The sequence below is a fragment of the Raphanus sativus genome, chromosome 4, assembly GCF_000801105.2.
Source record: "Raphanus sativus cultivar WK10039 chromosome 4, ASM80110v3, whole genome shotgun sequence".
Lineage (NCBI taxonomy): Eukaryota > Viridiplantae > Streptophyta > Magnoliopsida > Brassicales > Brassicaceae > Raphanus > Raphanus sativus.
Genome location: NC_079514.1, coordinates 10,195,912 through 10,210,500, shown reverse-complemented (window position 1 = coordinate 10,210,500; position 14,589 = coordinate 10,195,912). Strand labels below are relative to the sequence as shown.

The 14,589-nt window shown below is 35.4% G+C and overlaps 4 protein-coding genes across 5 annotated transcripts; 2 read left to right on the top strand and 2 right to left on the bottom strand.

The window, feature by feature from the left end:
* Window positions 1-213: 213 nt before the first annotated feature.
* Window positions 214-778, bottom strand: LOC108852767 (flowering-promoting factor 1). Its single transcript, XM_018626251.2, has one exon. The coding sequence runs from the start codon at window positions 713-715 to the stop codon at window positions 383-385; it is 333 nt and encodes a 110-aa protein (XP_018481753.1). The 5' UTR covers window positions 716-778; the 3' UTR covers window positions 214-382.
* Window positions 779-4,439: 3,661 nt separating this feature from the next.
* Window positions 4,440-7,501, top strand: LOC108851469 (cryptochrome DASH, chloroplastic/mitochondrial). Its single transcript, XM_018624907.2, has 13 exons — window positions 4,440-4,836; window positions 4,926-5,065; window positions 5,152-5,334; window positions 5,475-5,600; window positions 5,707-5,781; window positions 5,874-5,990; window positions 6,073-6,119; window positions 6,191-6,267; window positions 6,354-6,429; window positions 6,518-6,587; window positions 6,658-6,781; window positions 6,873-6,922; window positions 6,999-7,501. Exons 1-13 carry the CDS (start codon window positions 4,455-4,457, stop codon window positions 7,221-7,223), a joined length of 1,692 nt encoding a protein of 563 aa, XP_018480409.1. The 5' UTR covers window positions 4,440-4,454; the 3' UTR covers window positions 7,224-7,501.
* A 101-nt stretch (window positions 7,502-7,602) lies between these two features.
* Window positions 7,603-8,903, top strand: LOC108855710 (tRNA (guanine-N(7)-)-methyltransferase). Its single transcript, XM_018629589.2, has 2 exons — window positions 7,603-7,735; window positions 8,036-8,903. Exon 2 carries the CDS (start codon window positions 8,042-8,044, stop codon window positions 8,798-8,800), a length of 759 nt encoding a protein of 252 aa, XP_018485091.1. The 5' UTR covers window positions 7,603-7,735; window positions 8,036-8,041; the 3' UTR covers window positions 8,801-8,903.
* Window positions 8,904-8,971: 68 nt separating this feature from the next.
* LOC108855709 (pentatricopeptide repeat-containing protein At5g24830) lies at window positions 8,972-11,831 on the bottom strand. 2 transcript variants are annotated; one of them, XM_018629586.2, is made up of 5 exons: window positions 11,674-11,831; window positions 11,410-11,587; window positions 11,200-11,324; window positions 10,934-11,119; window positions 8,972-10,861 (listed from the first exon to the last, which is right to left on the bottom strand). In XM_018629586.2, exons 2-5 carry the CDS (start codon window positions 11,413-11,415, stop codon window positions 9,400-9,402), a joined length of 1,779 nt encoding a protein of 592 aa, XP_018485088.1. In that variant the 5' UTR covers window positions 11,416-11,587; window positions 11,674-11,831; the 3' UTR covers window positions 8,972-9,399. The 2 variants fall into 2 exon arrangements, with proteins under 2 accessions (XP_018485088.1, XP_018485089.1); XM_018629587.2 differs by lacking the exons at window positions 11,410-11,587; window positions 11,674-11,831 and having other exon boundaries at window positions 11,200-11,330.
* Between the last annotated feature and the right edge of the window lie 2,758 nt (window positions 11,832-14,589).

Genomic DNA, 14,589 nt, shown 5'->3' with positions numbered 1-14,589 from the left:
TGCTAGGGGTTAGAAATATATTAACATGCCGTCTATCAAAACCGTAACCAATTCGTACATAAACAGAAAAAGAAAATCATCCCTGAATTTGAATTCTGGATTTATATAGAAAAGCGTTTGTGATCCACTTAACAAAAGAGCATATTTTCCAATAACAATAGAAAAGATACGATAAACGAAATTAAACCCTTTTAGGATAGAGGTCTTCATAAACCAAACTTTCTTATTAATCTCAACTTTCATTAAAGCACGATTACATACACAGTTACACAACCCTCAGCGTCAGTAAAACATGCACATGCACATGCAACTAAAACAAACCCCAACAAACATCCAATTAAAACAACTAAAAGACACACACACACAAACAGAAAAAAAAGCTTTAATTGGAGTCTCGGACGTGGAAGTAATTAGGGTTCTTGACGACAATATCGTACATGTAAACGGAGCTGAATTTGGTGAAATCTTTAGGGAGAGAGATGAGATCAATGGATGAGCGTTTGTGGAATTGGAGAAGATCTGTGTCTCCGCCACCGAAGTACCTCTCCCATCCAAGACTCCGGAGGATCTGCTCGAGTGTCGAGTAGGATGAGATCACTTCTCCTGTCGGTAAATAGACCATCACTTTCCTCCGGCTGTTTGTGTCGCTTCCTGACTGGTTAGGGCTCTCCACAAGCCTTATCACTCCGTTCTTGAACACCCACACGCCTGACATGATCTTCTTGAGAGAGATGGGAGAGAGTATGCGATGGTTTAGTGTTTTTTTTTATTGAAGAGAGGTGTGTGTAGAACTGTTTTTATAGAGCCGTGGTGAGAGGCTCTATCACATCAAGACAAATTACTTGTATTCTTTTGAACGTGACTAAGAGAACCTGTTTATAATTATTAAGAAAAATTTCATAAAGTAATAATAAGATTAGATTCACATTTAAGTTTTTTCTAATGATAAATTTTAATATTAATTTGTGTTTACATGTAACATTATATATATCAACAAAATTTCTGTTGGTGGATTATTAATACAGATGCTCTTATCTAGATATTTCAATAAAACATTTGAATTCATTTTAAAAACGTATTATTCCATAATGTCATTATGCATACAATCTTTTTATATCTTAAATCTGACGGCTAACGTTTCTTTAGCATCCTTTCTGATTCTACCAATTATAAGCACACTTTTCGTGATTAAACATTGTAATCCAATTCACTCACTCATCTTTTAAGCGACAAATCAGTATTAAAAAACCATGGACAATTGCCCTAATGGTGGGGGAATCACGAATTAAGAGAACCACGCATACAATATGGTAGGCGAATCTCTATCTCTTATGTTAATTCTTATAAAGATTGTGAATTATTCGACGCTAGGCAAATTTAATAGCACACACTAAGGCTGGGCAAATAAACCGAACCCGAAAATCCGATCCGATCCGATAAAAATGAATCCGAACCGATCCGAACCCGATATAAATACCGAATGGACCTTGTTTTTTGGTATTTCGGGTTATGGGTATCATCCGAACCGAACCCGAATCTAAATGGATATCCGATAGAATCCGAAACATTCAAAACCCTAGAAAGATTTTATACCAAACATGATCTCAATTCCTAATATGTATTCAAAATACATTAAGATATATTGAACATCTAAAATACATATGTATTACATAAAGGTTAGTGGTTCTATTACATGAAGGTTGATGGTTAAAGGTGACTGTTGAATTTTGAAAAATTTGATTTAGATTTTGTTTTCATTAAACAATGTTTCTCATTTCATGAGGTCGTGGTTTTCGTTTTATGATTTCATTCATTTGGTTTTTTTTTTATCAATAAATATGTTTTCCTTTCGTTTGATTTTGAATGATCATGGTTGATGTTCGTTTTTTATTTTTAAATCGATTTTATTTATATTTTAGTTACAAAAAGATACAAAATAGGTATTTGAAACCAAAACAAACTAATTTTACTTATGTTTTGGTTACAAAGTAGGTACAAATCAGATATTTTTAATCCGAAGAACCGATTGGGATCCGAACCCGAAAGTACATTGGGTTGTACCGGTTCTTTGAAGATTTACTAACCCCGACCCGAACCCGATAGAACCCGAATCGGTCCCGAACCGAACTTTCAAATAATTCGAATGGGGCTGATTTTGATAAACCCGAAAAACCGAAACCCGATTAGATAAAACCGAAACCCGATTGGGACCCCGAATGCCCATGCCTAGCACACACTGCCCTAACATTTACATACTAATATTCTATCATAGCTAGCCAATCGATGATTGTATTAGTGCACTTACACACAAACCTTATGCGTCATCGGTCGAATGCCTTTATAAGTTTTTTTTTCTTGAAACTTCATGCATTTATAAGTTACACTCGATTAATTAATTTTTCTTCGATGTCTAGAATTGTAATAACAATTTTATAATTATGTATACTGTTTTGTATAACACTATTGTTTTTCAGTTTGTCTAGCTATGCATCTTTCCATGTTGCTACCAAAAAAAGAGAGTATCTTTCCATGTTTGATATAAAGAATTTCTAATGAGCAAAAAGTGAAATATCAGTCTTAACTATTTGAAAATGTAGAGATACGGGAAAATAATTAGTATAAAGGAGAAGGCATCTATCTATCTAAAACATATTCTGTGGATTGCAAAATTACTATATACTAGATGATAACCCGCGCCATGCGCGGGATGAGTTTTTTAAAATATGTTATATTGAAATATTACAATTAAAATGCATCTTGTTGTCAAGATTTTTTTTACATTTGATTTGGAGTGGACATTCGGATACCATTTGGTTCAGTTTATTTTGGTTCGGTTCAGTTATATTTCGAATTTTTGTAAGTTCGATCCGGTTCGGATCTGCGGGTTCAGTTTGGATTTGGACTCAGATAACTCATTTTATTTTTAAAAAAATAAAATTCGTATATACATTAAATTTCTCAAAATAAAAAAAATAAAAAAAATTATTTATAACATATAAATGTTTATAATGCAAGCTAAAATACTTAAACTTAACATAAATTTGGTTAGCTTCAATATTCGGATAAGAAATCAATAGATATTTGAAGTATTAGTATTTTGAATATCATTTAACTATTTTAATCATGTATTTTTAACTATTTTTAAATATTTTCAAGTATTTTGGACAACTTAATAACATTTTATATATTTTTAATATTCTTTTAGATATTAAATTCAAAAAAAAATAATATATTTAAGTATATAAATCTGGTTTCGATATATTCGATATCCGAAATATTTCGTTTCGGATCATGTTCTGTTCTAAAAAATATCATCTTAATAACATCTTACAATTTTTGGTAATTTATAGACGTTTTAAAAAATTCAAAATATAACATATATGAAAATTCTATTTTTTAAAATATGTTTAAGTGATTTTTTTTGATAATATTAATTAAAATAAAATGTAGAGGATACAAATTCTTTTATCAAATATTTTTGATTTGTAATCATTAATGATCATATATACGTTAATCATATTAGGTAATTTCGTAGCTTTTATTTAAGGAAATAAACTTGCATAGCTTTTATTTAAGGAAAGAATTTAAGACTATTAATTAGTTGGATAATTAGTTTAATAAAAAGTATAATATATATTTATATGGACCAACATATTTTTCTAAAGATTTCTGAGAATCATCCTAGTGATGACACGTGGCTACAAAACATGTTGTAATGTTCCAGGATTAATATATAGGAGATGTTAGATCAAATATCAAAGGCATAAACTAATAATTAACAAAGTATAATTGTCGTTTCAAGACTCCTTCGGACACTAATGTAGCAAATATTCTTGCATAACTTTTTTTTTATATTCTTGCATAATTAGGTTTCGCATAACATTCGGGCATGTCATCCTAGAGATTCGACTAGAAGTATAATTATTTTACTATTTCTGATTTACACTAAGTTACATTTTTATTTTATTTTTGTCAACAGTTACATTTTTAATCATCCTTATTCATTTTAAACTATATCCTTCAATTTATACGATAATCAGATTTTTTTTTTCCAAATAAAATAAGCAGGAAAAGGCATTGATTTTGAAAATTCACAGGAGCATGATCAGTCCGGCTTCGGGCCCGATCACCTCTCATGTTCAATCATTTTTTTTTTCTAATTAATTAAAGAGACATAATATAACAATATATGCATAAAATTTACTAAAGCAACGAAGGCCCATCTCATTTCTTAGACTTAAGCCCAACAATTGTTAAAAGGTTTTACCACGTGATTATTTTTAAGTGCACGTGACCATCTTCGTTGTCAATCATAACTTCTACGCAACTCCACCAGATTCAGACAAAAGGCTAAACATCCACCACGTCACACTTCACCAAGAACAGCCACGTGTCTTTTCCACAACTCATGGAGAAAAAAAATACAACTTTACACTTTACAAAGCATCCCGCGAATGGCTGCTTCGTTCCTCTCGTCTCCTTTCTCACACCCACTTCGCAGATTCACCCTCCACCATCTCTCCAACAAACCCGTCTCATCTCTGTTCCTCTGCTCCGCCGCGAAAATGAACGGCCATGTATACCGTGTTCCTGCGCTCGACGAAGAAGAGATGGCATCCGTCGCCGGGAAAACGTTTGAGAGATACGCATTGCCTTCTTCAGCGAAGAGAAACGGCAAAGGAACCGCGATTCTCTGGTTTAGAAACGATCTTAGAGTGCTTGACAACGACGCGTTGTACAGAGCTTGGTCTTCCTCTGATACCCTTTTGCCTGTTTACTGTCTCGATCCTCGTCTCTTTCAAACTACTCATTACTTCGCTTTCCCTAAAACCGGAGGTAATGTTCCCAAAAAGATCGTTTTGTTTTGTCTGATCATCATCCAGTTTTGTGCCTTTTTACATTGTGTTGTGTTGTGATATTTGTAGCTTTGAGAGGGGCTTTTCTGATGGAGTGTTTGGCTGATTTGAGAAAGAATCTGATGAGAAGAGGACTGAATCTTCTCATTCGGAGTGGTAAACCAGAAGACATTCTTCCTTCTCTTGCCAAAGATTTTGGAGCTCATACAGTAAAGCATTTTTTTGTGTGCTTTGCTATCTGTGTAAGGGGACATGACGAGTCTTAAAATATGAGACTTTTATCATATTTTTTCAGGTATTGGCTCATAAAGAAACGTGTAGCGAGGAGCTACAGGTTGAAAGGCTTGTGGATCAGGGTTTGAAAGGGGTTGGAAATGGAACTAAGCTTGAGTTCATATGGGGAAGCACAATGTACCACAAAGATGATCTTCCTTTTGATGTTCTTGATTTGCCTGATGTCTACACTCAGTTTCGTAAGGTGTGCTTCTTGTTTTTAGCTGGTGTCTTTCTTGACAAAAAAAATTAGGAATTAAGATATCTAGTACAATGTTTTGTGATAGTAACTGTGGATAAGTAATTGAGATTGAGTTTGTTTCTGGTTGGAAAAATTGACTGCAGTCGGTGGAAGCCAAGTGTAGGATTAGAAGCTCCACTCGCATCCCAATTTCTCTAGGACCAACACCTTCTGTTGATAACTGGGGAGATGTTCCAACTCTTAGTCAACTTGGAACTGAGCTACAAGAGGTTAGTTAGTTTCTCTGCTAAGCTCTTTAGGGTGGTGACAAAGTTAGTAAAAAAATATTTATATTCTTCGTCAGTTAAAAAGTCTTTATATGTATGTTGGGAACAGGTGACTAGAGGAATGAGATTTGTGGGTGGTGAAAGTGCTGGAGTAGGCAGAGTTTTTGAGTACTTCTGGAAGAAGGCAAAAGATCATCAAACCCTGAGCTCTCCTGCATCATCTACTATGGGTCTATTTGTGTGTACATAATGTTGTTTTCTTTTTGCATTCATCAGGATCTTTTGAAAGTATACAAAGAGACGAGGAACGGAATGTTGGGACCTGATTACTCTACAAAATTCTCTCCATGGCTTGCCTTTGGATGCATCTCTCCTCGCTTTATCTACGAAGAGGTCTGTTCATTCCAATCCAACGTCCCCAAAAACATATAAGCAGTTTTCACTAAACGTGGTAGTTGAATAATAATATATTCAGGTTCAAAGATATGAAAGTGAAAGAGTAGCAAACAACTCAACATACTGGTAACGTCTTTACTCTTCTTAGTCCTTGGTTTTAAACTTCTCAATTGATTTTTTATATATTATGTTTGCAGGGTGTTGTTTGAGTTAATATGGAGGGATTACTTTAGGTTTCTTTCGATCAAGTGTGGCAACTCCTTGTTCCATCTAGGTAAAAATGATGCTTGCTTTTACCAGACAAGTCCTAAGTGCTTACAGTGAAACTTTAAATTTAGCATTTATATTTTTAATTCGTAGGTGGTCCAAGGAATGTGCAAGGTGAATGGAGTCAGGATAAGAAGCTGTTTGAGTCTTGGAGAGATGGCAAGACCGGGTGTGTATATATCTGATTATATAAATGAATATTTTTCTCAACGTTTTAGAGGCTTTAAAGGCTAATATTTATAGTGATTATTGTATAGGTATCCTATTATAGATGCAAACATGAAGGAGTTATCCACTACAGGTTTCATGTCAAATCGTGGCCGACAGGTGAAGTTTTACGATTAGTGTTCGTTTTCATGGATGATTTGTTCATTCTTTCATTCATTTGGCTGTACAGATTGTTTGTTCGTTTCTTGTGAGGGACATGGGGTTGGACTGGAGGATGGGTGCGGAATGGTTTGAGACATGTCTATTGGACTATGATCCCTGTTCTAATTACGGAAACTGGACTTATGGAGCAGGTAACTACTCTGGCCAACAAAATTTTGGTTTATATTTGTTTATTCACATTTAAAATATATGATGAAAGGCTTCGTGTTTTGACCATTGAAGGAGTTGGAAATGATCCTAGAGAAGACCGGTACTTTAGCATTCCCAAGCAAGTAAGTTGAAAAATTTCAACATCCTGTCGTCAAGAAGAGGCTGAAACTGTGTGTGTTTTGGTTTCTCCTCGTTCAGGCACAGAACTATGATCCAGAAGGAGAATACGTAGCGTTTTGGGTGCAGCAGCTGCGTCGGCTTCCAAAAGAGAAGAGGCATTGGCCAGGGAGATTGATGTATATGGACACAGTTGTGCCGTTGAAGCATGGTCATGGTGGTGGTGGTGGTAATGCTCAAACGTCAAAGTCTGGTGGTTTCAGAGGGAATCACAGCGGGAGACGTTCAAGACACAATGGTCCTTAGATCAACTCCTCCTTCACCAAAGAGTTTGTATTACATAAGTAACATATTGTTACTAGATTAAAAAAATAAATCATTATGTGAAATGAGTAAACTGTAACTGCGCGTTTACTCATGTAAACGGTTTGGTTACATCTTGACTCCCATTTGTGGGCTACTGTCTCTGGAGACTTATGGTTTCTCTGCTAGTTTTGTATCTTCGGGATTCTATGAATCTCGCCGGTTTGTTTGTAACACAAAGAATCAATGAAATCTTCAATTTAGTGTGAAATAAAAAAAAAATTGCGCGCGTTAAATCAAACTGAAATAACGACTTTAAGTCTTTAACAGATCGTAATGGGTCAGTATTAGATTGTAATGGGCTTATGGCCCATTAATAGAGATTTGAATTAGGACCCATTTAAAGCATGAAAACCCTAATATGTATCTTCTTCTTCGTCCATCTGCTTCTCTCGGAGATTTGGTTGCGAAGAAGAACGAGCTTAAGATTTTGATTCAGGTGGAGATTTAATCAGGTAATGCACTTATTTAGACTGTTTTTCATGTGTTTCGTGTTGATTAGTGTTTACTAACCTAGGCTTCTGGTTTTCTCTTAAGCTTGCCTGGTCTCGATCTTCTCATTGAACATAGACTTTAGAAAGATAGGGTTTAGTGCAGACTCGTTCTGGGTTTATTCAAAGTTTATGTCTTTCGCAATGTTTAAGCTTAGATCAGATCCTTAGAACAAAACATATTTACTCGTATTAGACTGTTATGTTTTGTTATGTTTTGTTTTGTCTCTCACTGTTTTCTCTTTATCTTTGTCTGTGTCAAAGTTGATTATGGAGAGTGAAACGAAACCAACCTTCAGCAAATCAACAGGGCTTCCACGCAAGCGATTCTACAGAGCAAGAGCTCATAGCAACCCACTCAGCGACTCTCACTTCCCCATTCCCATCTCCCCATCTCACGTCGACTTTTCGCTTCACTTCCCCAAGTTCGTTGGAGCCAACAACGAAGAAGAAGTCTCGAAGAAGGTTGAGTTCGCTGATATCGGATGCGGCTTTGGCGGCCTTCTCATCTCCCTCGCGACGCTCTTCCCTGATACATTGATGATCGGCATGGAGCTGAGGGATAAAGTTACTGAATACGTCAAGGAACGGATCTTAGCCTTGAGGAAGACGAGCTCGGGGGGACAGTACGAGAACATCTCTGTTGTTAGGACTAACTCGATGAAGTACATTCCGAATTACTTTGAGAAAGGACAGCTTTCCAAGATGTTTTTCCTCTTTCCGGATCCGCATTTCAAGGAGAAGAATCACAGGAGGAGGGTGATTAGTATTGATTTGCTGGATGAGTATGCGTACGTTCTTAGAGCTGGTGGGATTATATACACGATCACTGACGTTGAGGAGCTTGGTGAGTGGATGAGGTCTTGCTTGGAGAAACATCCCATGTTTGAGTCTTTGACACAGGAGGAGCTTGATTCTGATCCTGTTGTTGAGCTTCTGTGCAGTGCTACTGAGGAAGGACAGAAAGTTGCCAGGAATGGAGGTCAGACTTTCAGAGCCGTTTTCAGACGCATTGCATATGTTTCTTGAATTCAATCTCTTTCTTTCTTTTTTGTAGTGAACACCTTATTGTTGTTGTAACACCAGATTCTTTCTTCACTTCAAATTTATTGGGATAGTATTTTTACAGAAATTAATGATCTTTCAAGGCTGAGAGAATGTGGAGTTACATTGGCATCTTCTTGTAAATGAACCAATGGAAGTTTTAAAATGTGATGCCATAAACCAAGATGCTTGAAAGTGATTCACCTTGTTCTTTCAATGAAAAGGCTTTTTCAAGTTTCTTACAAGAAAGTGTATATTGGGTAACAGCCCTGTGTGCGTGCCCCTAGAGCCAAAATCATAAATCAATTGATTCCTAAGAATAGTAAAAAGAGGAATACCAAATGAGGTTTCCTTGCAATGATAAAGACGTGAGGCACTCTGTAATCTCTGTCACTTCCCCAACATAGCTCAAGTGTTCCTTCCTCGTCTCGGATTTTCTATGCATCAGGAGTCAAAAGATGGATATCTTCAACAATCTAATGGTCTGAACATAGCTCAAGTGCCCACATCAGAACAACTACCGGAGAGGCAAATGATGATAAACTTGCTCTGTGTCTTGTTTCATGAGTAGCACTACATTACTGCTAATGTTCTGTACGCACGTGATTTAGCCTGCTAGGACAAGCAACCCCTCCGCCGCTCTTTGTCATTAGCCATTTTCTGTAAGCTAGATACGCCTCGTCTAGCCGCCTCAACTTGGTGTATTTCCTCACAAGTATCCAAAACGGAACATGATCCAACGTCATACCAGACGCCTGCAGTCTCATCAAAAGCTCTTCTGCCTCCTTCATCCGACCCTTCCAACACAGCCCTCTAATCAGCTCGGTGTAAGTAATCATATCAGGACGACACCTCCTTTTCATCATTTCATCATACAGCTGAAAAGCCAAGTTCAAGTTACCGAACGTACAAGCACCACCTATTAGCAGATTATACGTAGTAGTATCTGGATAGACATCGGTAGATCGCATTTGATCTTTAAACTCGCATGCATCGATGAATCTTCCCCCTTTCACAAACCCATGAATCAAAGCGTTGTTAGTGTAAATATTCGGTTTAACGCCGTAAGAAAGCATGAGATTTCGGACGGATAAAGCGCTGCTAGTATCCCCACATCTTCCATAACCATCAATCACCACATTCCATAGCAGAGCCTCCGGAAGCAGACAACTCTCTAGCATGCTCGAAAGGAACTCGTTGGCTCTGGTAACATCTCCGTACATGCATAGACCTTGAATGATAACTTTGTACGAGATCTGATCAGGAGCAACACCAGCTCGTTGCATGGTACCGTGGATACCACATGCCTCATCAAACTTTCCCTCTTTGCACAAGGCGCTTATGAGAGTGTTGTAAGTGAAAACATCAGGATTCACTCCTCTCTTCACCATGTCACAGACGAGCCCATAAGCATCTACCATGTTACCACTCGAACATAACCCACGGATAAGGACATTGTACACAACTGAATCAGTAGGGACGTTTTTCTCCGACATCTCCTTCCAAACCCCAAGGGCTTGAACCACATCCCCATTCTTAAAACAACTATCCATCAGAATGGTGCAAGTGACTATATCCAAAGGTGCATTCGCCTGGCTGCTACTATCTAAAATCTCTTCAAGAAGCTTTGTGTTACCCATAAGACCTTTCTGGCAAAGTGCATGCACCAGTATGTTGCAAGTCACTCTATTCGGCTTAACACCGTATTTATTCATAGTGCTGAAGAGATACAGAGCTTTATCTACATTGTCAACACTGCAAAGACCCTTGATATAAGTGTTGTAAGAGACACAGTTGGGAGAAGGACCCATCTCCCACATCTCTCTAACAAGCCCATCCGCCTTGTCGACACTACCTAACTTACACAACCCATTCAAAAGCTGATTGTGCGTGATCAAACCTGGAATAAACCCACTCTGCATCAGCTTCTTCCGTAGCCAGAGAGCAGCGTCCAGCTTCCCTTGTAAACAGAGATCCCTCATTATAGACGCGTGGATAGCTACGGACTCATCGTACCTGAGGCTCTTAGTCCGACATACACTCTCCCTACAAGAAGAGCTTCAGTTCGCAAGCAGTGATACAAAACCATGAAGTGCACTACCTGAGTTCAAAACTAACCTTAAAGAAGCAAGACGATCCAAACTACTTTTCAAGATCGAATCCAGCGCATTGAAGTTAGCTTCAGGGTCTCCCTTATGGTCATAACCCTTTCTATCAGAAACCCAATTCTCATTAGACAAATAAGAACGACCGCCAGGAGTGAACTGAGGACGCTCAATACAAGAAAGACGCATTTCAAAGTCCCTGCAAACCAGAGAATCATCAGCAAACAGATTGTCATTGGAAAAAAGAAAAAAACTAATGAATGAATAAAACCAAGGCACCTTAAGTTGGTGAAAACAGGAGCAAGGAGCCTAGAGACGTTGTCGAATAAAAAGTCAACGCTTTGGTTGAGTAAGCGAAGCACAGTGATTTGGGAAGACGAAACTTCCCCACAAGAGATGAGAAGCTGCATTTCCCAAACAACATCAAAAGTTTAACTCTTTTTTTCTTTTGTAATAAACATAACTAAGGAGAAGCTGTGGAAAACTTACAGTCATGGATTAAGCAGATAAGCTATTGTAACAAAAAAAAACAGACTTTCTGATCTGGAAGATGGGATATGAACACAATCGAGATTGATTTGTTTGCTATACACTATCGAATTAGAGAACACACATTCGGATGTGCTCTTACTTCAGTGAAACAACACACATCCGAATCTTACTTAGCCTGTAACATGGATTTGCATGAATTCGATATCAATTTTAAGGCCTTTGAAGGAGAAATGATATTCGGAAAGAATCGAAATTGTTTACCTGATCGTACAGATTTGCAGATGACCTCATCATCAAAATCTATGAACTGAGATGTTCGTCCGTTCTGGGCACGTTTGAGCAAAACTAGGGTTCTTGCTCATTTTGGGCCGTGGCCCTTAACGAATAGTGTTTTGTTGGGCCCAGCTCTTCACACGGCCTTTAAATTTTCAGTTTTTTCATTTTTTTTTTAATTTCAAACTGTGGTTTAATAGACTCGCATACACACAGTAAGTTTTTTGATGATTGCTACATATTTTAATAGTATTAGATGTGATTTTAGAATGACTAGAAATAAATATATTGTAAAATTAGCTAAAGGCCATTATGCCTAGGGTCCAGAGTGGTGTGTGGATGTCAAAGAAAAAAGTGGAGCAAGTGGAGATAACCGCACAATATGGTTGTCTGTAGTGGACCTAAGACAGTCCATTAAGGTCGATATGTGCAGGTTACAACATAATGTGAGATTAGTCGATAATGCAACAAGCCAACAAAGAAACATAAAAAGAAACAAATCTAAGATTTAGTATACCCCGAGAAGAGAGAAAAAAATCAAATCAAGATCATTAACTATTTATGGCTAAAATGTGCCAATGGATATGATGAATGCTAGTATGTGTTACAAAAACATGCATATGACCTACCAATACCAATTATTGTTGATTTTCTTTTGCCTACACATGCTGAGTTAATAGATAAGTGATACTGATTTTCCCTACATATATGTGTCACTCTGCGTCAAGTTGTCAACTTGTAGAACAAAAAACCTAACCTTTTTCTGTATTAAACTAATGTTATCTTACATCTTCGAATCTTTTCACGACTTTATCCATTTTGGGTAAGACCCCATTGTGTGTTCTCATATATTTCCTCAATTTCCAACTTTTCTAGTCACATCTTTGAATTTATATTGATCACTTTTCATGAATAGTAAAATGTAATATACAGATATGTGTTACTTAGAGCATCTCCAATAGCACTCTATTTTCTCCTCTATAATTGCCACAAAAATAGAGTAACTCTATTATAGAGTAAGTTTTGCTCCAATGGTTTACTCTATAATAGAGTTACTCTATTTTTGTGGAAAAAATAGAGTAAAACTAATATTTCATTCCAAATATAGAATGAAAAAATAGGTTTACACTATTTTTGTAGGAATTATAGAGGAGAAAATAGAGTATCATTGGAGATGCTCTTAATGGAGACCATAATAGACCCAAAAATTCAACACGACTACAATGTCTCTATTTCGATTGTCTTTTGGTGCTAGTTGCTTCTCCTTGGGCCTGGTCTCGATCAACTTGAATCGCAAGTGTCATTTGTTCCCATAGAAAAATAAAAAAATTATAAGTATATGCACATCGGTTCACGAGTAAAGATGTATAATCATATATAACTCACAAGTATCAAAGCAAAGCTTGCTTCTGTAAAACAAAAAACATTGTCGATTGAAATAACTGACCGTATTGCACAGCCCAAAGACTTACAAAATTTGGTTCCAATAATTCGTCCTTGTGCGTGAACCACTATTGAACGTTAGTAGAGACCCACGTAATACTATACACAGTGATACGCCCGTAAGATGCATTCCTCCTCTTCAATGTCCTTTCATGATCTGTTAGAACACCCCAGTTGTCCTTTCAACAAAAGTTTCTAAAAATTACATATTATATATATATATATATATATATATATATACAGAGCCGTGTCGTACATGTTAGCAAAGAGGCATTGGCCACATGCCGCACAAAACATATGAAATTCTAAGAACCCCTTAATTTTCAGTTTGGTATTACACATTGACATCAGTGAGTGTTTATGTAATGCTAAATTCACATTGCTTTTTGGTTTTTGATTACATTTATTAAATCTAAAATTTTAAACTTTAAAAGAAAGTCTAGAATCTCAACTAAAAAGAAAACCAGTTTTGTGGATGTATATTTACATACATAAGATAAAAAATCTTAACCAAATGAACTTTTTCCAAAATAATTTTAGATATTTTAGAAATAATTTTAAACATCTTCTTCCCTGTCATGAATATTTTTTTTTGTTATACTATGGTGATATTTCCTTTTTACTAGTAAGTCTTCATATTTTTTATTTTCTGTTTACAACATATTTTATATTTTTTTAGATATATTGAAAAGCTTCTATTTTTAGATTTGCCTTAAGCCCTTATATAGCTAAGCACGACATCCCTTATATATTATTTGTGAAATGATTTTGACACATGTCAATCATACAATTACTTTCACAAATTTAATATGACATGGCATTTTGGAAATGATGATATGGCACATAATTAAATGTGACATGTAAAATTATATTTAATGCTTATCCATATTTTTGGTAATTTTTTATAATATGATAATAAATGATTCATCATTAATGTAAATATATTCAAATATGATATTAAATAATATAATAATAGAAATTAAATAATATTTTATAAATTTCGAAATATTTTATTTCTATTTTATATAAATATTTAATTTTATTATTAAAAATCTTTTTCGATTTTTCAAAAAAAAATTATTTCTTTAATCGTAATATTTTAATCTCTTTTATAATATACAAATTTTAGAAATATTGTTTGGTTGTATTTTTGATAATTGAAAAACTTGTATTTCAATTTTATTTATTAATTTACACAAGTTGATTTAATATATTTTATTCAAAAAGAATAGATAAATAATATATCTAGATTATAATTGAAATATGCATATTTATTCTTAAATATAATTTAAAATAAACAAACTTCTTTCTTCAATTCTAATTTATGTTGAGTTAAATTAAATTGTATATTCAAGTATTGGTGAAAAATAACAAAATCTAAAAAATAATAATAAAACTTTTATTTAAATATAATTTAAACTTAAAAATATATTTATTTAAAACTTTTATGATTGTTCTGCT

Coding starts and splice junctions, on each gene's coding strand:
- LOC108855710 (XM_018629589.2), top strand. CDS start 8,042: ATGGAGAGTGAAACGAAACCAACCTTCAGCAAATCAACAGGGCTTCCA.
- LOC108855709 (XM_018629586.2), bottom strand. Junction 11,120..11,199: donor CCTGTTTTCACCAACTTAAG/GTGCCTTGGTTT, acceptor TCTGGTTTGCAG/GGACTTTGAAATGCGTCTTT. Junction 10,862..10,933: donor GATCGTCTTGCTTCTTTAAG/GTTAGTTTTGAA, acceptor CTCTTCTTGTAG/GGAGAGTGTATGTCGGACTA.
- LOC108852767 (XM_018626251.2), bottom strand. CDS start 715: ATGTCAGGCGTGTGGGTGTTCAAGAACGGAGTGATAAGGCTTGTGGAG.
- LOC108851469 (XM_018624907.2), top strand. CDS start 4,455: ATGGCTGCTTCGTTCCTCTCGTCTCCTTTCTCACACCCACTTCGCAGA. Junction 6,430..6,517: donor TGGAGAGATGGCAAGACCGG/GTGTGTATATAT, acceptor ATTATTGTATAG/GTATCCTATTATAGATGCAA. Junction 6,588..6,657: donor TGTCAAATCGTGGCCGACAG/GTGAAGTTTTAC, acceptor TTGGCTGTACAG/ATTGTTTGTTCGTTTCTTGT.